The sequence below is a fragment of the Saccostrea cucullata genome, unplaced genomic scaffold (genome assembly GCF_032062105.1).
Source record: "Saccostrea cucullata isolate Sc308-1 unplaced genomic scaffold, CSIRO_AGI_Scuc_v1 ctg930, whole genome shotgun sequence".
Taxonomy (NCBI): Eukaryota; Metazoa; Mollusca; class Bivalvia; order Ostreida; family Ostreidae; genus Saccostrea; species Saccostrea cuccullata.
The window spans coordinates 125563-150129 of record NW_026926945.1 but is presented as its reverse complement, the minus strand read 5'-3'; the positions used below and the strand labels follow the sequence as shown (position 1 = coordinate 150129).

General features: G+C 32.0%; 2 protein-coding genes across 2 annotated transcripts; both read left to right on the top strand.

Moving 5' to 3' along the window:
- The first annotated feature begins 4441 nt into the window (after nt 1-4441).
- LOC134272970 (uncharacterized) lies at nt 4442-5344 on the top strand. The gene has a single exon (XM_062755138.1). It carries the CDS (start codon nt 4542-4544, stop codon nt 5199-5201), a length of 660 nt encoding a protein of 219 aa, XP_062611122.1. The 5' UTR covers nt 4442-4541; the 3' UTR covers nt 5202-5344.
- Nucleotides 5345-23776: 18432 nt separating this feature from the next.
- Nucleotides 23777-24567, top strand: LOC134272969 (uncharacterized). The gene has a single exon (XM_062755137.1). The coding sequence runs from the start codon at nt 23811-23813 to the stop codon at nt 24504-24506; it is 696 nt and encodes a 231-aa protein (XP_062611121.1). The 5' UTR covers nt 23777-23810; the 3' UTR covers nt 24507-24567.

The following is a 24567-nucleotide window of genomic DNA, read 5'->3' as shown; positions in this document are numbered from 1 at the left end:
TTAAGATAAGAGAAAAATATATTTTCTTATCAATTTTGAACTGTCAAAATACTATGCAAAAATTATTAGTTTGTACATTTGATCGTTGTCTTATCCCCCCTTAAACTATTCAAACCGGTAAAAAAAAAAAAAAGGTATACATGTACGTTTTTATGTGTAAAATGTTCTTTTCTCATTTTTCTATGCTTATTGTTATGCCATTTTTATTATATAATAATTCTTCTACTAATATTTCCATTTTCGATCATGATAAGGAGCACACGGTGGGTATAACCGGTCGTCAGGGGATGCTCACTCCTCCATGGCACCAGATATCACCTCTGATGTTTTATATACTTTGAGTTAACGATACGTTATCTCCATAATTGATCGTTAAACTGTTTTAACAAAATAGTTTTACAAAAATTGAAAATTTAACGTTCAGATGAATATTGAAAGAATTTAATTTCTTCCCCGAGATTTCCATTTTCTTAAATCATTACATGAAAGTAATGGCTCACGTAAGACTTTAGTACATAAAATAACTGATAAGATAAGGCAATATTGCTTTGAGAATTACAGTTATTGTTTAATAATTCTGTTGATTTTTACATTGGAAAACACTATGTTTATGAATTGTAGCGAAAACAAAAATATGCAATAAATATGCACCGCAATGAATGGGGAAAGAGACCACAATGCACATTTTTTTTGTTTATTGTAAATAACTAATAAACATTCCATACAAATATAATATAGGTTAATGGACTGCACTAGATAACATGAACTGGTGTCCATACAAATCAAGATATCTCAAAGTTAGAGTATTTATGTGTATTTATGTGTATTTATGTATTTTTGTGGTGATTGATGTATTATCTTTGCAATGAAGTTTTTAAAATGTTATTATGAACTGCACGCTCAAACACGGGAGACCTGTTTATGTGAATTCCTCAAAGATGGTGTATTAGATCAGTAAACAAAACCACAAAAACGAGATTAGATAGATCATGAGAAGTTTTCTCAGTTAATCCGATAAAAGTTAAGGTTCCATTGAGTTTCATAGTTAACAAAATATCGAAAATGGGATTGTTTGAGAAAATGGTGGTTTTTATTCAGAATTAACTACTAGAATAATGCTTAAAAGCCGTTCTCTCAAATAATTCTTTTTCAAATTAATTAGAAAGCAAGCATATAATTATATCTCTGACTGGCATATAAATCATTCAGACATTTGATGCCATTCATCTTGAATCAGACGACATAAATCATAAAAAAGCAGTATTAATGTTTGCACTTTATCAGAGTGTGTGCATTGTATACACAATCACATAAAATATACAAATAATACAGATCAACAAACAGTGCAAAAATCCAGAGCTGGGATCATAATATCATGATACAGATTTAGACTTAAGTCAAATTTTTAAACGCCTGTAAAATATTTATTCATTATTAAATGAATCATAAAACACTTTTGTGAAGCAATATTGACAAATATTTTAATTTTTTTTTTGTCTGTTTGACCTCATCAAATTTTAGTACGAAATAAATATTTGGACTTAAGCTAAAGATGTTTCATGATCCCGGGGAACCTCGTTTAAAGTCATTATTTCGTAAATTCTTTAGTTGATACAATGACTAGCATTAAGTCAAATGCTGACTGACGCTTTCATGCAGACTTAAAGGCTATTATTTAAGTATCAGTCACATTATCCAGCGATGGGGTATACGATGAGAAACCGATGCGTTTTTTGATGAAAATGGCGTGGTTGCCGCCCGGACACCATTAGTGATCGGACGGTGACTAAGGCCATTTTGCGAATCGGTGGGGTCATCGGTAGGAAATAATCCGTAGTTAAAAATCAGCGATGTCTCCAACGATGCCGCTCATAGCTCCTCATCGGTAACCCATCATTAACACATCTTTCACGGATCGGCCGATGTATGGCCGAGCATCGCCCAATATCCGTTGAATCTGAGGTCATCGGGGGGTTGAGTGGTGTTCAACAGATAACGGCCGATCATCGGTCTATGTTCAACCAAACAATGGCCCGTAGTCGAACGATGTTCACCAATGTATGAGCGAAGTAATATACATCGGCCGATTATTCTGGAACATCGTTTTTTGATTAGCAATGCATCGCTGAGCCTTTGTAAGTCCGGCCGGCAACCACGCCATTTTTATCATAAAACGCATTGGTTGCCCATCTTAAGGCCGGTTTACACTATGCATCTTGACACATGCATCTTAGATGCATGTGTCAAGATTCACAGTGTAAAAGCCCCTTGTGTCAAATTAAATGGGTGTTGCATCTTGAACGATGGAATAGAACTTGTTCTATTCCGTGCTTCAAGATGCATGGAACTGACCAATGAAAAGAAACGTCAGAGTTGATATTGAATCATGAGCCTTATTTTTTTCATATAGTTTCAAAAATAGCTTCCCGAGATACAAAAAAACAGAAAATACTGATTAAAACTACAATTAGAAAAACTTATCTGATTATTATAATATTAGAAGAATTTTGTTTTGGATTAAATATAAATTATATCTTCCAAGAATTATCATATTAAGGAAATTAAGAATGATTTGTTCAGCTAAAATAAATCTGGAAATGAAATTTGAAGGTATTGTTATTTTTTTAAGTAGATAAATTTCATCTTTACAAAGTATTCTAAAGATGCATGCATCAAGACACATAGTGTAAATAAGAAGATGCATGAGGCAAAATTGAAGCATGTGTTTAGATGCATGTGTCAAGATGCATAGTGTAAACCGGCCTTTATACCTATCGCTGGATAATGTGACTGATTCTTTAAGGACTACTAGGCCGATGTGGACCGAGGTTTAGGCATCGTTAACACCACGGATTACCACCGATTACCACCGGTCTACGGCTACCGGCCGGGAAATGTGACCTAGGCATTACACTATGACCTGACTGTCGATTTTTCCTTTTTATCATCATAACAAGGAGCATGGCGGGTGTGAAAGGGGATGCTTTGCCTTTACAAGTGATGTTTCATCCGTTCTAACATGTGGTTGATAATTATTCACGACGTTTTCAGTTATCACCTTGATCTAGTATTACCTTAATTACCAGCATACAAATTTGCATTAAATGGTATTTTACAATAAGAAGTAATACCTAAATCTGTTTGTGGTTGACACTTTACGGTTTTTCCGACATACTTTGTAATTATTTACTTCTGTTGAAAAGCAGTCTGCTAGCCTTACCTTTATTTCGCCAAATGTTTGTGTCCATGTGACGTAAATGAAATGAATTCTTCACAGGTGCACAATTAATCTTCTAGTTTTTAAAGAAACTGTCAGGCTTTTTAAACGTAATTTCAGTTAAGAGTATATGGTGAAATTTAAGTGAAGATCAAATGCAAGAACTATAATAATAAGGTCAGGGAAGTCTTACAATATTTGTACATTGAAATTGATTTTATAAAAAAAATGTTTTAGCAATAAATTAACTGAATATAACCTGGTCAATTATCATTGTTTTCAAAAAAATTAAATAATGTTGAATGTTTCTTATATAGAGGTATTTGCATAGCATTTACAAACATTACTCTGTTTTTTGTCAAATGGAATTCAAACTTGAAATTCATCCCTGACAAGTCGACAATCCGTTTATGATGTAATTTTGTTTAAATATTGTTAGTTCTAGTCGTTAACAGTTAGTTCGTACTCTTCAAATAATGACGCATAATGGTATATAATAAGTATTTCATAATAGCATATATTATACTATTTTTTAATTAGAGTAGGATTTGCTTAACATTAAGTCTCTACGTTAGATGGAGCTATCAGAGGAAAGTTTTAATACACAACATGTAAAACACATTAGCTATTGCATACATACATAAATACACAAACCGGAAAAGACCAGACACAACAAAGGAAAATGGTAAATGATGTATATTTTCTTCTGAAATGTATATAATCATACTTCTGATCCCATTTACTTCACATTTCATTAATGCCGCTAGCTCTTTTCAGCCTGCTATCTGTTTAACATATCTTAACTGCCTCATTCAGTTAATTTATTCAATGTCTGCTCTAGAAGATTGTTTTTTTTGTTGTTTTTTTTTTGGATTCCCCCGTTACATAGACTGTGACTCAAACACACACTACGATGTATTACACGCAGTGGAAAATTACTGTCCCGAATCTCAATTAAATCTGGTCTACTACAGAAATAATGTTTTTAAAAAATTACACGTGATCACTTTCTGGTCGTAATTTAACTATTATTGCTCTATTATAGATAAAAGTATAAATAATTACTTTAATTGCTTCGTGATGCACAGTGTTTTTTAAAGTTAACCCGATTTTATCTGATACATGTATATACAGTATTATTGCTTTCAACGGACATCTTATGCCACATTGATCAAATTCATTATTAAGCCCCGCCTCCCATGAGAAAGGGGAAAACCATTCTAAGAATAGATCGGGATCTATAAAAGCGAAGACATGTTTACATGTTGACCATTTCTTTTAGTTCCAGCAATGTGACAGGTTGTTGCTTTGTGCTGATTAAATTATGGATAAAATGCTGAATATGTTTGTGACGCAAACTTTATTCACAGAGAAAAAGTCTGATTGTAAGTGCGTTGAAAAACGTTTAAAGGATGCATCTGAAATACGACAATTGGTACAAAGTGGAGAGATAGGGCCAGCTTCCCATATCAGGATTCACAGACCTCGCTCTCTTTGTATTCTGTGGTGGACATTTGACTATAGCTACAATCACCACTTCTTGGTGACAGATGCAACAGAAAACAAACTGACAATTCTTCACTATGCTCCAAAAAGGATTTCCATGATAATTCTTTTAAAAGGAGTTGCCGAGATCATTCAAGAATCGGTAGAAGTTACGAACAGTGATGAAACTTTAGATTTTAGTTCCGGTGTTTATCATATAACATCTGACTCTTACCCCAAGACAGAGGAAGAAAAATCTGAAGCAGTAAAACGAGCAAAAAGACGCCTAGGGGAGAGGCAATACTCAGTGTTTCACAATAACTGTGACAGTTTTGTTTCGTGGACACTAGTGGGTAATTCGTACTCACATCAGGCAATGAATGCCAAGGGACTTCTGTTTTGTATTGGAATCTGTGCACGGTTTTGCATAAAGATTTACAGGACGCTGGAATTATTCAAAAATGCTATAAAACGACTCTCCTATGCTTTTGGTGAATAGTCCTCTGCATTTATTCATACTGAAATCATATCTGTGATATAATTTATTGTTATATTCATATTTATCTGTTTTATCTTATGCTTATTATTCCGAAATTTATTTGATGTTTATTTGATATGTATCATAATAAATGTTGAGTGATATTTGTAGTTTTGATATCTTTTCCTTCTTTTATCCAATAACTATTTTCGATTCTTTTCATGATGAAAAAGTGAATTTATTAACATTTGATATAACTCATAATCATGTACCGAGTATATAAGAATATGAAAAATGTACCTAATATTTTGAAGATATAGTTATATGCATAACTTGCCTTTATATTAACAGAATATATATAAAAGCATACTTGAACTGAAAATGATTAGGGGATAGAAAAGTTTTAACACAGCCATACGGTCTTATCCATTACAACAACAATTCTTACAGAATCATTTTCGCTAGCATCAGAGTTACAATTAATATTGATTACGTGGAAAGAAATATCCGATGAAGTCTCTGTTTACAAAGAATTTCATTTTCTTCAATTTCATCTTCCAGTAACATGAGAAAAAAGCTTCGTAAACAATTAAAAAAAAAAAACAATTAAATTAAAGATGCAATGAAAAAATTTAGTTTTAAATTTTTTTTTTTGTTTTTTTTTTTTTTTTTTTTTGCAATAAATGTAAATATATAAATAATTCTTAAAAATACACAACGGATATATAAAATAATTAGAAATGTGTAAGAAATACGGTAAAGGCAGGTTTCTCCTTGACATGCGTTCTAATTTACGTAATCTTTTAAAGTTACGTAACATACAAGCACCTGATTCAAGTCTTCTGTAGAGTAAATAAACTCATTTCCATCTATCACGGGATGTCAGTTGGAGTCTAAAAGGAATAAATAAATCTTTTAGAGAGATTTAAAGGTTCCAGTTTATACTACAAGATTAAACCCAGACTCTTGATGTACTTTAATACGGTCTCATGCGAAAGACCGACCCTCAATATATGCACTGTGTGACGCAGGGACGGCTCGTTTGGAAGAGGCCTTAAACCCATGTCTTGTGTCTCAATATGTGTTAATTTTTTTTTTTTAAAAATCATTAATCAAAGTGTCGCATGTTCTTCTGATTAGTAGTTGTTGGTCTCCAAAGTACGGATTGCTCTTAATTGATGAAGGTGCAAATTTTAAGGTTCATCAATATTTAATCTTATTTTGCTAAAGATTATTATGTAGGTTTTTTTAACATTTACATCATCTCAAAATAAAACTTTTTTAGCATCTTTTTATTGCAAGTTTATTGAACGATTAAATAAGATCAATTTATTAGAATAATTTCTCTGTCATATAAAATTAAAAATTAAATTTACTTTTATGAATCTCTTTCAGGAACAAATACATATTAAATTTCCGTCTTATAGTAATAGTAATAAATTTTCATATTCATTTTATGACTTTCGATATTTTAATATGAATATGAACTATCTTTTCAATTTTCATCTATTAAAGTCACCCCCGTGGCGTAGTGGCTTGCGGGTTTGCTCTTGAGAGTTGATCTTTGCTTCACGCTGTCGAATCCTTCTAAGAGACTTGGGGTCCATTTTACAGAAGAATTACCATTGAAACCTAAATCTTGAATTGTTTGTAAAATCAAGCAAAATTAATGATTGTGTTTGATATTGCCAATGTGGAATTATCGTACTACATTTCTTTCAGGAAGACTAAAACCGTTTACAGTTAATGTAAATTAGAAACTTAAAATTAATCAAATTGTGGTCTTGGCCGTTAGTTCTTTTGTAAAACGGACACTAGGATACCGTTTTTCCGAATGAAATCGTACAGATTAAGATCTTTTATTGCAGTCCTGGCTTCTCGGGGGCCGTACCTGAAGTGTACATGTCCTTGTCGTCTCAATTTGAGTGAAAAAGGCTTAACAAAAAGTGACATCAAAATTATTCATTAGACTTTTCGCCTACATTTGCTTGCGTGTTGAGTTAATCCTTCAAAAGAAAAATGCCCGAGTCTTGAAAAATAAAGGGTGACAATATGTATGCTTGACATAGTATCTGGAGGAAAAACACATTTTAAATTTTTGTAAAACATACGCACGTCTAACAGGCTTTTTTTTCTGATTTAATATATAAGGTAAAAGCTGCAGGCCATAACTATACTTTACAAGTTTCTAACCTTTTTATTGGTCCATTTTTTCAGTAATATTCTATTTTGAGCTTGACGTTATATGTTTAAGTTTTTGATAAAATTTTGTGATTTGAAATTTTGGAACTGTTCCTCTATGTTTGTAAGTATTAACGTTTGATCTACTTAATATCTAATATATACTTCAGAGTTTCCTCCTTCACTGCTGTTAATAGCTTAGTGAGAAGAAAGGAAAGAGGCTTAGAAGAACTTTTACTGGAACCCAGTTTTTATCTTTGTAACTTGTTTGATATGAGTTATATAAAAAGTAATTTATTACGGGTATGGTAATAAATAACTAAATTTAACTGTTGGGAATATTAAAATGTTTTTAAAATAAAAATGCTTTTTTTAAGATTCTCCTCTTTGAAAATGATCTATGGATATTAGCTGGATTTACCATTGGAAAAATCTAATCTCCGATCTACAAAATGAAACATGGATAAAATGAATAGTATTCAAACTCAAAAGTCCATAAATCAATACAACATAGGAGCAGAGCAAACATGGACCTCCAAAACATGGATGGGATCAGGTGTCATGGGGGGAGTGAGCATCCCCTGTTGACCCGCCGTGTTCCCCGGCCAAAGGAAATAACGGAAAATTAAATTAAAGAAAAAAATAGAATTAAAATGAGGAGACTTGGAAGAAAACACAGTGTTTTAGCTGCTTTGTTTGTTATAATCGGTACAGATTGACAATGTTATCTTGTATATAGTTCTTGTTTTACTTTGGCATTATCGAAGAGAGAAGGAAAAGATGGTTTTCCTATTGCCCCTCAGTCACTTTATGCTAGATTTCAAAATCCATCTGAAAAAGTAATTTTCTCTCTATTACGTCAATCGCCAAACGTAATTTTCCAAAGATTCATAATTTTCATCAAATTATGCCACCTGTTAAAAGGTACAAGTTTAACTCTTTACAACTTACTGAATTGTTATGCAACATACATGTACACTTTATTTTTCACGGCATAGAAATATGACGTTACCATTTCCCCGCAAGCAGGCGTCTCTATATGAGTGAAAAATTCTCGAGAGGGACATCAAACAATATACAACCAATCAATCAATCAATCAATCCCCGCAAGCACTTTATAGCGTGGTATAGGTTTCTCTAAAGTTTAGCGTAAATAATATTATGATGTATTTTTTAATAAGAAAATAATTTTTTCTTATTTTTTAGGGGATTTTTAAATTGATGATTAAATGAAGTTTTTAAGTGGGTGAAAATTCGTGATTGCGGGGAACGGTATATGCGTTAATTTGCGTTAGAAAAAGGAAATGGTATATGCGTTAATTTGCGTTAGAAAAAGGAAATGGTATATGCGTTAAAATGCGTGATTGCGGGGAAGGGGGTTAATCTCCGCCCATTAAATAGATTACATTGTATTTTAAATTTCATTTACGTCACCAGTAATGACGTACCCAATAATGCTGTAATTACGCCCTCTTCACGGATTTTTATTGTTTATAGATTTTCAAGACATTACCAACGTTTATTCATCTTTAATTTTTATGGAGGATTGTATCTATTAAAATAGTCAATACTAGGCAATGTAAAGGTTTATTTAGAGGTCCGCGTTTTCTCCGCTGTTGATTTGTATGACTTGAATACTGTTCATTACCTCAATATATATTATTTGAAAGAATGTGGTTTTTTTAAATTCATAATATCATATGTAGCAGCAAGACTGATTCTGTCGAAAAAAAAATTCTTGCAAATCTATTTTATAAAATAATATTTTTCTTTAGTAGCTGCAGTAGACTGCTTGTCAAATCAAGTGTCCAAACATGACATTCCATGCACCTCATCAAGCTGTGTGTGGCGATACAATTTCTCTTTTTAATGAGACCTACACAAGATAAAGATGCAGAACAATTAATCTAATTAATTGAAAATAAAGTAAAAATTAGCTTGCAGTTGTAAAAGTAAATCACAGTTGTTTCCCGCTTGCTTGCCCCCGGGGGTCAAATGATGTAAACAACTTTGAATCAAAACCAACGACGATACTTGTATTACATGCAATATAATAAACACATTTTGGCTCCCTTTGTATCTTATATATCTCAAATATTGTTCTACCCTACCCTAAATTTCATTTTGAGTAGGCCCCCTAAATTACCAGTTGATTTGATTTTTTCTTATCTTTTTTTTTTGGGGGGGGGGGGTCTTAAAGGCCTACTTTCAATATTTTTTCTGATTTTGTGTCTATTGGAGGAAATAAGGATTTTTTAATTATTTTTTACGCAAACTATTCAATATCAAAGTCGGATTAAAACAATACAAAATTGTTTATAGATTTTCAAAACACAGAGGTACCAACGATTTGCATTTTCTTACAAGGTCATTGTATCGACCAAAGAACTTATGAAATGATCACTGTCAACGAGACTGCTGATATTCGTTCTGCATGAACTTATTTGTCAATGATTTACCTCGTTTTAGAAATTGCTAATACGTAGAGTATGCTATTGCGCATCAACTGAGAGACAACCTTGAATGCAGGTGAATATGTTAAATTTATTACATAAGTTAAGGAAGTTAACGATTGAAAAGTTAGAGTCATCAAGTTTATCATAAAGCTTGGTTGTTAGATTACCTTTGACATTTTTTTTCTAGTAAAATATCCAAATATGAAACAGATGTGTCAGGACTCTAATACTCTTCATTATCTCAATATATAACAATTGTTAATTGACAATGTGTTATAGATATATCTATAAATGTCGGGTTGAAACCCATAGGAAATATATAAAATCCTTTCATGTCTTAGATTTTGGAATATCTTCATATGAGTACATAAAAATGCAGCTAAGGTGCACAATTGTGTACCCATGGGAAAAAAGATCTCTTCAAAAGCCACATAGATATTGTCATTCAGGAACTCAAGCATCTTTTTAAAATCAGATTCTTGTAGAGTTTTTGTGTTTGATATTTCTAACTAAATAATTTTGCAAATGACCAATGATAGCTGCAAGTAGAAGTTCTTTTTTAAAAAAAACAGCTGTCAATGATATCAAAAAGCCTTGTGTAAAAGGATCATTTCACTAGTAAATTTGCACCTCATCAAGAATTTTTTTAACTTACAAATTTAAGTAAAGCAAGTATACACACTATGCTAAATTGATATAAGTTTGGAAGAGAAATCACTGAAACCTCAGCGGTGGGATGAGGTGCTATTAAAGGGCAATTATTAAAGATTAGAGATGAAATAATCATGATAATTGTATTTAAAAAAGGTCAGTCAACAAACGACCTAACGAGGCCTTTACATTTAAACAAGGTTTTGGTTGGGATCTTAGAATTTGCAAAATATTACTTTAAATGGGATCTATTTATTTTTGTATATAATCTCTCTTGGTTATCGTATCAAGTACAGACCTAAAGCTGGTGACCATTCACAAGTATATATTAGGTTTATGAATAACGTCTTCAATTTGAACATGAAATTTTGCAGTATACTAAGTAAGTTTGCAATCAATTTATTCCAAGTTCCACATCCAAATACGATTCAAGTTAAAATCAGAAAAATACAGTCTGTTAAACATATCATTTTAAAGGAACCGATATGGGTTGAAAATATATTACTTGTATAATTTTGCCCCCATTACAAAACTTACATAAGTCCTCATGTAACCCATGCTCATATAAAGGTAGTTCACCGTCTGCATTTAAATTGTTGGTCTCTCTGTTTTCGATTATCAAAACCTTCAATGTAAACACTGATTCACGTCTTATAAAGAACAAAAACATCCTTACTAGGCCAAATCGGTACGAAGTCATTTAAATTGTCGTCATGTCTTAAAGCTGATCTTGATGATTTGATAACAATGTATATGGTCAATTTCAGTTTAAAAGTCAAAAGTGTCTAAAGATTTGTTTTCGTTATTTAAACTTAACAAGTAGAAAAGTTTAGAGAAGTTACGTATAGATAATCAAATTATTTGAAGAGGAAGCGCATCTAATGACGCACCATCGCTTTTACATAAACAACCAATATTTACACGAATTACACAATAGTTGGCATAACTACCACGAACACTTCATTTTTAAAAGACGTTCTACCTATCAAAATAGCTGGACTATTGATTTTGATCCTGAAGGCATTAAAATCATTCAAAGGGTCTTTTATTTATTGGTCGCATCCTACGACAAAGCATTGGTACAGCATGAAGTACGAAGATATTTTATATCCGTATAACATTGACAAAAATACCCTAATATAAATGTTAAACAAAAATTACCTCTTACCACTGTTCCGCAGACTAGGGCAGGGTAAATGACATATAATGAAATTAAGTACATTAGCATTTTTTTCACTTTCGATTAAAATCTATTGTAGTAATTGTAGTAATTAATAAAATAATTATTTTCGATTTCAAGTAATGGCATGAATATATTTATCTCAGCTATCATCTAGGTTTATTGTTCATGATTAATACTTATTTAGGAATCCGTCCGGTCCTTCACGTCTTACAATATAATGCTTTTGAAATTGTATCAAAATGATAGTTAGTTTTTTTTCACAGCAATATTGCATTTATACTTGTGAAATTGAGAGAGTGATGAGATACAGAACGAAACCCCTGGCTTGTTACAAAAATATTGCTCTGCATTCCTTTGAGTTGCATGATGGAATTATTTTTTTGTTCAAAATAATAGGATTTATTCCAGTCCTTTCAGTCGTGGTATAAAAGCACGTAGCTATATACTTTTTGTACCCACTTTTAGGGGTAAAAATATGAAAAGTGGTTCAAAGATGGAACGCTACAAATCCTTAATTCTTAGTAAGAGTTTTCTTAGGACGAACGCGTAATTCTAATTATTCATATACTCCGTGTAAAGCTATGACCAATAAGTTCTGATTGAAAGTGTTGTTCACACGTATTTTACGTAATGTTTGTGCGGTATATTTCCGCACTTACATACTGCAGTTACTGTGTGACGTTGGATAAATGTAAAATTGTCAAGAACCAAAGACCCATACATAACTCCACTTTAATGTTACATTTATTCAATGGAACGAGTCTGTGCCCAGTACGCAGATATGTATTGTTTGTACTTTTTATGAGAGCCATCGCTTAATTTCTCTTAATTGGTCTGAATTGTACTAAAGCATTGGGAACACTTGCTTGCATGTACAATTTACATGCATAATGATCGAAAACCATTTCTGGTAGAAAATTGTCCAATTTTTTTTCACTTGTCTTGTCCAACAATACAAAGGCGCACGATATGTGTTACGGATCTGGAACTTGAACGATCAGAATGATGGTTATTCAATAATCATATACTACTGCAATAACGATTAACCAGTTTTTATTTAAACATTTTGACTACAAAGTGTTAAGGAATGAAAGCGTACATGACTGGTTTATTTTAGCATTGAGCTGTGGACATTTCATACTCTATAACAAACAGTACAATGGACGATTGCTTTTTCAATAAAGATGGAACTCGTAAATTTACTTACTTTGCCATTTGTCTTTTGCTAAATTATTTTGTTAAAACATATTCTGATTGTGCACACAAGTACTCTAAAGTCGACATCAAAAAGATGCTTGAGTTTCTGATTGACAATATCTATGTTTTTTTTTTTGGACACCAGGTCTTCCAACGATCTATTGGAATTCCAATGGGTACCCACTGCACCCCGTTATAAGCAGATCTAGTTATGTATTTATATTTATATGAAGCAAAATTTGTGCACAATCTTAAGCATGAAAAGACGAAAACACTTGCTGTGGCCTTCAACTCGACATTTAGATATGTAGACGGCGTTTTTTCAATTAACAATGGTAATTTCCATTCTTATGTCGATACGATACATCCTGGTGAGCTTGTGATAAAAGATACCACAGAGTCTGACACATCTGTTTCATATTTGGATATTTTACTTGAAAAATGCGTTAATGATAATCTAACAACCATGCTCTATGAAAGCAATATACCTTCGTCACATGCATACGGAGTTTATGTATCTCAGTTGATTCGATCCGTAAAACCATGCTCTACGTATGTACAATTTCTAAAACAAGGTAAAATATTGACAAAACAGTTATCAGCACACTCGCTTAAAGTCATCATTTCGTAAGTTCTATGGTCGATGCAATGACCTTGTCAGCAAATAGACTTTATCATTGAGTCAAATGCTGACTGACGTTTTTCATACTAACTGTTAGTCCATTATTTTTACACTGAATTGACGACGGATTTTTTCGTTATTTTTGGATCATGACAAGGAGCACACGGCGGGTGTGACCGGTCAGCAGGGGATGCTCACTCCTCCATGGCACCTGATCCCACCTCTCGTGTTTCGAGGGTCAGTGTTTGCTCTGCTCCTATTTTCTATTGTTTTATGGCCTTAGAGATTGAATACTGTTCGTTATCTCCATATCCTTCCATGCTTAAGTTCCTGAAATACAATATCTATGTGACTTTTGAAGACCAGATCTTCCAACAATCTATTGTAATTCCCATGTGTAACAATTTTGCTCCGTTATTAGCATACCTATTTTTGTACTGATATGAAACAAAAATTGTTCAAAATCCTATACTTGAAAAGAAGTTCAATTCGACATTTGTAGATATATCGATGACGCATTGTCAATTAACAATAGTTATTTCCATTCTTATGTCGATACAATATACGTATGTATACCAGTGAAGTTGAAATAAAAGATAATACAGAGTCTGACAAATCTGCTTCATATTTGAATACTTTCCTAGAAAAGGCGTCAGTTGATGCGCAAGAGCATGCTCTACGTATTAGCAATTCCTAAAGCGAGGTAGATTATTGAAAAACAAATTTATGCATCACGAATATCACCAGTCTCCTTTACAGTGTTCATTTAATAAGTTCTATGGTCGATACAATTACCTTATAAGAATATGCAATCTATCTATTATGTTGTTAAATTGACCTTTGAGCTTGGTTAATGTTCATTATTTGCATATAATAAAAAAAATTCCCAATTTCTCCAAAAGGCACAAAATCGGTAAAAATATTAAAAGATAGACTCTATAAGACCACCCCCCCAAAAAAAAAGAGATTAGAAAAAAAACTTTATAAGTCAAATCAAATTTCTAATTCTGATTATTCTATTTAGGGGGCCTACTCAAAATCAATGTCATTAGGGTAGGGTAGAACAATTATATTTAGAGATATGTAAGATACAAAGGATTGTATAAAATGGTCAGTCAACAAACGACCTAACACGGTCATTGTAGCGATATTAAAATTTTCAAAATATTACTTTCTAACGAGATTATTGATATTCTTGTACCATCAACTTACTTTTATATATAGTATAATCTTCGGACTGGAAGTTTTGCAGACTGTTCTCCTGGTTATCGAATCAAGTACAGACCTAAAGCTGGTGACCATTCTTCAAGTATATAGTTTTATGAATAACCTCTTAAAGTTTAACATGAAGTTCTGTAATTTTTGCAATCAATTAATTCCTTTAGTACTACATCCAAATAAGATTAAAACTGATAATCAGAAAAGATGCAGGTCTGTTAAACAATTTATTCTAAAGGAGCTCATATTGATTGAAAAATTAATATTACTAGTTATAATATTACTATATACTTTTGCCTCCTGACAAAACTTATACTAGTCCTCATTTAAACTATGCTCATATCAAAGTAGTTCACCGTCTATATTTTAAATTGTTGGTCGATCCGATCCTTTTGCAAGTCTAAAAACCCTCAATGTAAACACTGATTCACGTCTAACCCGGTATATAGAACAAAACATCCTTACTAGGCCAAATCGGTACGGAATCATTTAAACTGTGGTCATGTCTTAAAGCTGAACTTGATGATTTTATAACAATGTATATGGTCAATTTCAGTTTAAAAGTCAAAAGTGTTCAAAGATTTATTTTATTTTCGTTAGTTTAATTAATTAACAAAGTAGAAAAGTTTTAAGAAGTTATGTATAGATAATCAAAAGAGTTGAGGAGGACGCGTTTCGTGTTTCAATACACTGACGCACCATCGCTTTTACATAAACAGCCAATATTTACAAGAATTACAAACTACCAAAAACACTTCATTTCTAAAAGAAGCTTTACAGATCAAAAACAGCTGGAATGTTGATTTTGATCTTGAAGGCATTAAAATCATTCAAAGGTTCTTATATTAATTGGTCGAACCGTGCGACAGAGCATGGGTACAGCATGAAATGTGAAGATATCTTATATCCGTATAGCATTGACAAAAATATCGTTACGTTGATAAAAAAAAAAAACAGAGATGACACTTAACGAGGCCCGATCTACTTGATCTGCGCATACGTTTTAACGCAGCGTCGACTCAGGCACGTCACAATACCCTTGACTGCCATCACAATTGAACACAATAACGTCACAATTAAAATGACGTCAAATTGCGCTAAAATGTTTCGCCGATCTTGCTTACCTGGTAGCTTTATAGACTATGCATTGAGAGTTGGCATTTCTATTATTTTTTTTAATATTTGAATTAATAAACAACTTTGGAACCTAGTTATTTTTTAGGGATCAATTTTTTGGTACAGATTCATTAATTTTATCCTGTTTTATTTCAATTTGTGAGTTAAAAAAAAAACAAACACTGCAACTAAAAGTAAACGATTTTAGTCTTTCTCTTCGAACATGTTGAAGTGTTTATACACACTCTTTTTATTGCGGACTTAAATATGCATGGGTTATCTTCAGTTTTTTTAAAAATAAAATAAGTCTATAAATCATTTAAATTAAACCCCCGAAATATTTTATTTTTCTATATATTACATGATATAAGTAAAAATCGCAATTTGTCGCCTTTACCCCCTCCTCCTCCCTCTACCCCTTTTTTTCAACGTAAAACAATGTCGCGTGTTAAGGGAAAAATAAAGCATGGCGAGAAAATTATTTCATAATATAAGAATTATTTATTTTTTAGAAACTAATACAGTATTGCAATCGTGTGTTGGTGTTATGTAAACCCATTGCGACCTACAAAATACGTAGTTGGATAGAATAAATCCAAATTTTGTGTTTTGACATGCCCCCTTTTCACTGCAATAAAGGCTACCTCCCATTTTCTTTTCATTTTTTATAAGAAGAATGAAAATTGCATAATATATGTGAAAAACAAAGAATTTCATCATGTATTTTTTTTTTAATTTGTAAATTTCTTTGTTTATTGAAGAGTTTTAGTATGTAATTGTGTATAAAAACACGAAAAATGGTCCATATCTTGACAGTGCCCCCATTTCACTACAATAAAGGCAAGGTAACAAAATTTCATTCTAATTTTTCGAAGCATAAAACATACAAGTATATTTCAACATGTTTAAAGAATTAAAAATTTTTATCATTCCGTTTTCGTAATTTTCAACTAGATCGGGCCTCGTTAAGGAAATTTGATACAGTTGTTTTTTTTTTAACAAACAAAGTTACTTAAGATTAAAATCTTTTATAGTATTTAATAAAAAAGAAATAAGATATTTTCGATTTTAATGGCATGGATGCATTTATTTTTGTATTATACACTTATCCACTGGTTGTTAGTGGGATAGATCTTTTATTAAACCCGCGACAGGCAAGCCCTCGGGGAATATTCTATGTCAAGGGTTTGATAAAAGAGCTATCCCACTCACAACCAGTTGATAAGCATTTTATTATACTGATGTATGATAAAATTTCTGAGGTTTGAATTTGTTTGGAGTAAGATAATCCTGCAAGAATAATCTGAAATCCTGATGACTTCATAATGCTACTGAAGTCATTATGACATCATCAGTCAATAGATTTATCGCTGGAATCAAAATTGGCGGCAAAATTTGCCAAATAATTTTCCGATGAGTATAGCAAAAACTATACCCCGGGGTATAGCTTTGCTATGCGTGAACTATAAAAGATAGTTATTTTACCTTCTGAACTATAGGAAACATTTTAACAAAAGTATAATAATCATCTTTATTGTTCTTGAATAATATTTTTGAAGGAATCATCCAGTCTTTAAAGTCTATCAATGCCATGCTTTTGAAATGTTATCATAATGATATTCATTTTTTTTCTCACAACAGTATTGCATTTACTCGTGATATTGAGAGAATGAAGAGATACAGAGACATACTGAAAGGAAAAAAGAAACGCAAGGTAAACATTTTGAGGTGTATTAAATTTATTATTCCTTTTATTTTTTTTCAGTATTTCTATCTTACTTTTAAAATCATCTTTAAACAAAATGTTACAAAAATCCCATTTGATTTTGTCTTATAATTGATGAGTTATTGAAACTCATTTGACGATACCCCCATAAAGTGAAAATCGAAAACTCGCATAAATCTTCAATATCTCCCCCGTGCATCTGTCACAGTCTTGATTCTCCTGTGCATGGAATTCATGTTAGTGTTTAGTTTGCGAACCTTGGCTATATTAAGCATGGGTAACTACATCGGATAATTAGTAAAACGACGCGCGCATGCGCCAATGAGGGAACACAAACGTAAACGGCTCAAAAACTCAAATTTTGCGATTATTTTCTTCCAGTTTTGGGGTGAATGTAATGATTATGATAATCTACGGTATTAATAGCGGTTAATGTGGTAGTTAGGTGGCGATTAAACAGGTGGCAGGACGAATAACCCAATGTTTACGTCCCTCTGTTTCGCGTTAACGTCATAGTCACCGTTGGTTGGAAACCATTGGAGACCCTATCTGACAACGAGTAACTCCTTCTACAGGGGGAAATTCACGAGAAACTGTTCAGTTATCCTTTGTTGCCCTTGTTCTTACTTAGGCAATTCAAAAACTAGACCCCTGGAACTTCCGTTAACTGTACCAAAATTGCAATAAATTCATATCGTCTGTAAATATTGAAAAAGAATATGTATACCTTATGTGCATGAAATGGTACGAGATTTGTTGAAAACATAGTGAGTAACATTCTCATCTGACCAATCTTCGTAATTGTCGGTCAAGCGGTCCAAAAGATTTCGAATATTATGTTACCCTGCGTTTCTTTTTCCTTTCAGTATATTAACATTTTTTCCTGTTTAAAAAAATATCACGCTATACTCCTTTGAGTAATAAAGTGTTATTGAAAATTTTTGTGCAAAATAGTGAGATTTATTCCGGTCCCTCAGTACATAAATACGCAGCTATATACCTTGTGGACCCACTTTTAGTGCCAAGAACAAATACGTGGTAAAATATGAAAAGTGGTTCAAAGATGGAACGTCAAGACGTTAATTCTATTATTTATATCCCCGGTGTAAAGTACCAAGTAGCACTGATAGCGTTATTAACACGAATTTTATGTAATGTTGCGGCGATGTATTTCTTTACTTATATATAGTTACTGTGCGACTTCGTCAATGTGTGATTTTTGTTTAAATATAAAATTGTTAAGAACCAAGAACCCATAAAACACTCTACTTCAGTGTTTTATTTTTCATGTAAGAGCGTTTATGCTCAGTTCACATTTATAAATTTGTACAACCTATAGAAGAACAGAAAAAATATGATTTGATGCTTACTGATAGATGACCCCTATTGTAACATTTAGAGGTTTGTCTTTACTCTGCTTCTGGTTTGTATTTGTCAATGGACTCCTGAGTTTTAAGACTCTTTGTTATATTCATACTTTATTCATGCTCATAACATACTACGCAAAAATCGCTTACTTTTTCTAGTAAAAACCGAGGTCATTTCCACAAGGATATTGTAAAAGCATTTCAAGGTGCAAAATCTCTGTGAGACTTGCACGATAAAATGCTTAAATTGTAGAAAATGACACCTCTATATAAACCTTCCAAAAGCGACCTAGCAAAAGGAGTTTGGTATGTTATGACCAATTTTTTAAGTACCACCTGATCGTTTTAATTGTTTTGTTTTCCTCGCACTTCTTCTTTTACCTTTTTCATGTAAATGGTCCTGTTTTTTTCTTGTACCAGGATACAAGGGAGAGTTGAAATAATTTAAAATTGAATCACCATGTCATTATTTAAACACATCCCACAAACCAGATTCTAATTACAAACCATTATTAAACCAGAAAGAAGACACATTCTTTGGTGGCCGTATGTAACAAGACGGGATTTGCATAGAATGAGTAAAAATGTGAATTGTCAGATATGTGAAACGAATTGATTGACGTAAAACATTTAAATATTTTCAAGGCCTTTGATAAAATACAATGGCTAGTGATCGCTTTCAAATTAAGGAAAATTAAATCGTCGTTTCAAGCTTTAAATGAAATGTAATTAAATTAAATTAAATTTATCTTTGCGTCAATAGAAAGTTATAACAATTCTTACGCGCTTTTTAATGCATGATCCTCTTTAAAATGTACCAGTTGGTAGGGTTTGCATGCTCTTCTTGGGTCTATACAAACCCTGCCCAACGTGCTTCGGAAAACCCGTGTACATATTTATTCCTCACGGAATTCAATTTTCTTTGCATCTATTTTTGTCAAGAAAATGATAATCATAAAAAACCGCAATACTGAAAAAAAAGATACAACAAACAGTGAATCTTATTTTTTATTAATTTTTTTCAGTCATAGACTTTGTTTATTGTGTTGTTTAACGTCCCTTCGCTATTTTTTTTTCATTGATATTCAGGCGCTTAAATTTTCAGATTCAGCCCTGACTCGGCAGTTATGGCCATGGGGCAGCGATGGATTTTTTTGACTGCCCATATTGTCACATCAGTCTTCACATATACAGATGTAGGTCCCTTCCGAAAACCAGGTCCCTCAGTGGGATTCAAACATGCGAGGATTAAACTTTCCTCCGCGATTTATCACTGCGCCAATTGTAACCGATTATATGATAAACACTAACACAGACTATAAGATGATTATGGTGATTTGGGTTTTTTTGCATACATTTGTATATATTTTCTTGACATTTTTTAAAGATCTTTTGATCGATCAACATGAATTCGTATGCCAATTGTGAAACTTCATAATGCGAGGGTCGAAATGTCAGATTATTTCAAGCGACCGAGAACAGATTACTGTAATACATTACTTCATTTGTTAATTTTTCCCAAATTATTGTTTAATGTCCTTAATAAAAAGAGATCTTGTCTAATTTTAAGTTTTAGGAAAACAAAACTTTTCAAAAAAGAAAAGGACAAAGCATGTTTAAATTCTAAACAATATCCTGCTTTTGATTTGTGAAAACATTAATACGTCTTTAAAATATTCCAGCACAATGTGTCTATAATTTGGCATGGCTTGACTTGATACAATCAGTAATTATACAAACTTTTATCACTCTTTAGTGACCTTAATATCAGTAAGCCATTTACCCCTCAAACACCTTGTTGTGATATAAGTAAGGTTTTAGTGTATCAATTGTTTTAGAATATATTTCCAATTTCTCAAAAAGTTAAAGGTTGGTAATAAACTATTGTAAATGTACTTTTTTCCACGGGGTCTTAATTCTGCGGAATCTCTATTTCTGTTTGATCCACGATTAGAAAATTACTTTGATTTCTAAGACTCTTATTATATTCCGTATACGTACATATATATTGCAATTTGGCAGGTATTGCTAATTATCAGGCAGAGACTATATATAAACATACATATTTATTTATGATTAACAGCAAAGGAATCCCCCATGACCTGCAAGATCCAAAGAAATACAAGTAGTTCAAGGTTCAGTGATAAATCTAGAAGCATGGACAAGCATGGAGTGTCTAACGAATGATAGCATGTCATAGGTTTTGGTCGTATGTTTTTTTTTTGTTTTTTTTTTACAGTCTGATTCATGGAACTTATCAGATCAGTAAACATTAGTATTTAGTATGGAGAAATAATGTATATTTACTCCAGAAAAAAAATTTCACTTCCCGCAAGTACGGGTTTTTTAAAGTCATATTCAATTCTGATAATTAGTACTCGTGTTACTTTTGTTTGAACAAATTCTGAAAGAGGCCCTGGGGGTTGCTCAAACAAGTTGTTTATTTTGCATCTTAATTTTATCCTTTGGTACAAGCAGAATAAGGATTTAAGTCTTGAAAATAATGAAATAAATAAAATTATGAGCAGGGCAAACACGACAACTGGAAAAAAGAGATGGAATCAGGAGTCATGGAGAAGAGAACATCCTCTGTTGACAGTTCAATGCCGCTCATTGTCATGTTCAGATAAAGAGTAAAATCTTAAGACAATTCATTGTGAAAATAATGACCTAAGAATATGTATAAAAATTTAAAAAAAAAAAAAAACGTCACTCAACATTCGACATAACAAAGAATTGTATTTGTAGGCATTGAATCGACATTCGAATTTGCGAATGTTGAATATAAAGAGTACTACAAGGTCTTGTGTCATCAGTTTATTTGTCAGTATCCTGCTTTGTTTTAGAAATGCTTTCACTTATCGAATCTGAAGGATGAAAATAGTAAAGCTGATGTCAGGTTTTCTTACTTATAACTTATTTAGTTGTTAGATTACCACCGATTTCTTTCTCTAAAAAGTATTCAGATATTTTAAACTGTATGCTATCTTTTTTTGTTTTTAAAGAGGCTGGGGGGTGGCAGACATTTTCAGACTATGTATATCTCCTTTAAAAGAAGAGCTCCATATAAAGATATACAAAAATGATCAATTTTAATAACTAAAATGCATCAATTTTTTCTTTGCCAAATGATAGTTGACAGCTTAAGATACCATATCTAAAAAATAAGTTAAATCTGGTGGTTAATTTGAGGTTAATTTGTTGACCCCCAGCCTCCTTAAAGTTGGAATATATCGAGTTGACTCAATGTAGGGGTGAAAAAAATGTGTTGCTTGATAAAGAGTCTCCAGGATCTTAATTTTTTCATTAAAGTGTATTCTGCTGAGTTGTAATTTTCTTTCTTGCATAAAAATGTCCTCGTAATGCATAAAATTACTCATTTTGGAGTGGTAAAATTTTTTTTTCTTTTTTGTAAAATACATATTTTCATCAACATGATCAAGTGTGGTATAATAAAAAAAAGGTTTCCTGGGAAAAAATCCTCATGCACGATTTTGAAATCATTACCGGTATTTTCAAAATATTTCACAGCTATTACTTAATTTGAGGGGAGTGTGTATAGCTTACACATACAACACTCAATGTCTTTGGTCAAATGACGTAAATGAAATCAATCACTTACACGCGAATAAGTCCTCTAATTATTTTTTAAGTATTTATAGTTTAAATCATTCTTCAGATTTATTTTTCTTCAACACGTTTTGCATCACAATTTACTATATGAGTGTCCTATAATGATACAATTAATTCCCTTTAAATTAGAGTTTACAATGAAAATAAAAATTTACACACAATACAATTACTTAAATTGACACAAGTATCATGAGACAATTTTATTATACAAACAAACGCGCGATGTGTTTAACATCAAAATCACATACCACTACACACTAATCATACTAGTTGACACAGTGCCTGATAAAACCACTGTGGTTTGTATATATACGTAGTGACGAATTACTCCGCGGATTAGGATAAGACTCGATCTGTAAATATGTCAGATTTAGTAATAATATATTTATATGTTTATATATTGTTGTCTTTGGAATTCCTGGGAAAATATATCCGAAACAAATATACTAGGTTTTATTACCCTACGTTATATTATGCAATAATGCACATCAAATGTATCGTTAAAATAGAGCAAATTGTATTTATTTCAATTGAAATAGATCGATAAAGTTATCTTGCAAGGCTGAGTTAATTTTATGACAATTAATTGTATGTGGTTATATCAATTTACATAGGCGTCGGAAGCAAAGTGAAAGGGAGGCTAATTGAATCTTTGTGTGTGTGTGTCAAACCAAGAAAAAAGATAAACCCTAATTCTTGCAAGGCATTAAATTGATATTTGAAAATTAAATGTATGTGGTTTTATCAATTTACATGGCTCAACACTTTAATTTATCGCGTTATACATGTTATATTTGGAAAATTATTTTCCTAAATCTTTGAAAGTAACAAATTCATTACTTGTTACAGAAAAATACATATTGAATGCTAGTTTTATAAATTGTAGAAAAATAAAACTTTCAAATATATTTTAATAATTAGAAATTATTGAAATAAAAAATTAATTTGAAAACAAATATTTAAGCAAAATTATAATTATGAATCTATATATAAATTTCATGTATCTATATTACTGTGTGCTCTTTAAGAGTTTTATTTCATCGATTTTTATTCAATTAAGTCTTAACAGAAAATTAAATGTTCAAAAATATTTAAGAAGTCAAGGTTTCTGATTTTCTCTCACTTGCTGTACATTATAGAAAGTTTCATTGATCAAATTAAAATCCTTAAGCTCCGCCTCCCACGAGAAAGGGGAAACCTAATTCTAAGAATAGATCAAGAACAGAACTATAAAAGACAAGACATGTTTACATCTTGATCAGTTCTTATCGTTTAAAGCGATGGACAAGTTGTTTGGTTATGCTGGTTGTATCATGGACAAAATTCTCTATACGTTTGTGAAGCATACATTATTTACAGAGGAAAAGTCTAAGTGTATTAAGTGCCATGAAAAACGTTTAAAGGATGCATCTGAAATACGAAAATTGGTACAAAGTGGAGAGATAGGGCCAGCTTCCCATATCAGGGTTCACAGACCTCGCTCTCTTCGTATTCTGTGGTGGACATTTGACTATAGCTACAATCATCACTTTTTGGTGACAGATGCAACAGAAAACAAATTGACAATTGTTCACTATGCTCCAAAAAGGATTTCTATGATAATTCTTTTAAAAGGAGTTGCCGAGATTATTCAGGAATCGGTAGAAGTTACGAGCAGTGATGAAACTTTAGACTTTAGTTCCGGTGTTTATCATATAACATCTGACTCTTACCCCAAGACAGAGGAAGAAAAATCCGAGGCAGTGAAACGAGCAAAAAGACGCCTAGGGGAGAGGCAGTACTCAGTGTTTCACAATAACTGTGACAGTTTTGTGTCGTGGACACTAGTGGGTAATTCGTACTCACATCAGGCAATGAATGCCAAGGGACTTCTGTTTTGTATTGGAATCTGTGCACGGTTTTGCATTAGGGTTTATAAGACTTTGGAAGTAGTCAAAAATGCCATAAAAAGACTCTCTAATTTTTTTGGTGAATAGTCCTTTGGATTTATTCATTGAACTATTGTTGAAATATAATTTTATTGTGATCATATTTATT

What these genes read in the sequence shown, in the direction of transcription:
- LOC134272970 (XM_062755138.1), top strand. Translation starts at nt 4,542, where the DNA reads ATGGATAAAATGCTGAATATGTTTGTGACGCAAACTTTATTCACAGAG.
- LOC134272969 (XM_062755137.1), top strand. Translation starts at nt 23,811, where the DNA reads ATGGACAAGTTGTTTGGTTATGCTGGTTGTATCATGGACAAAATTCTC.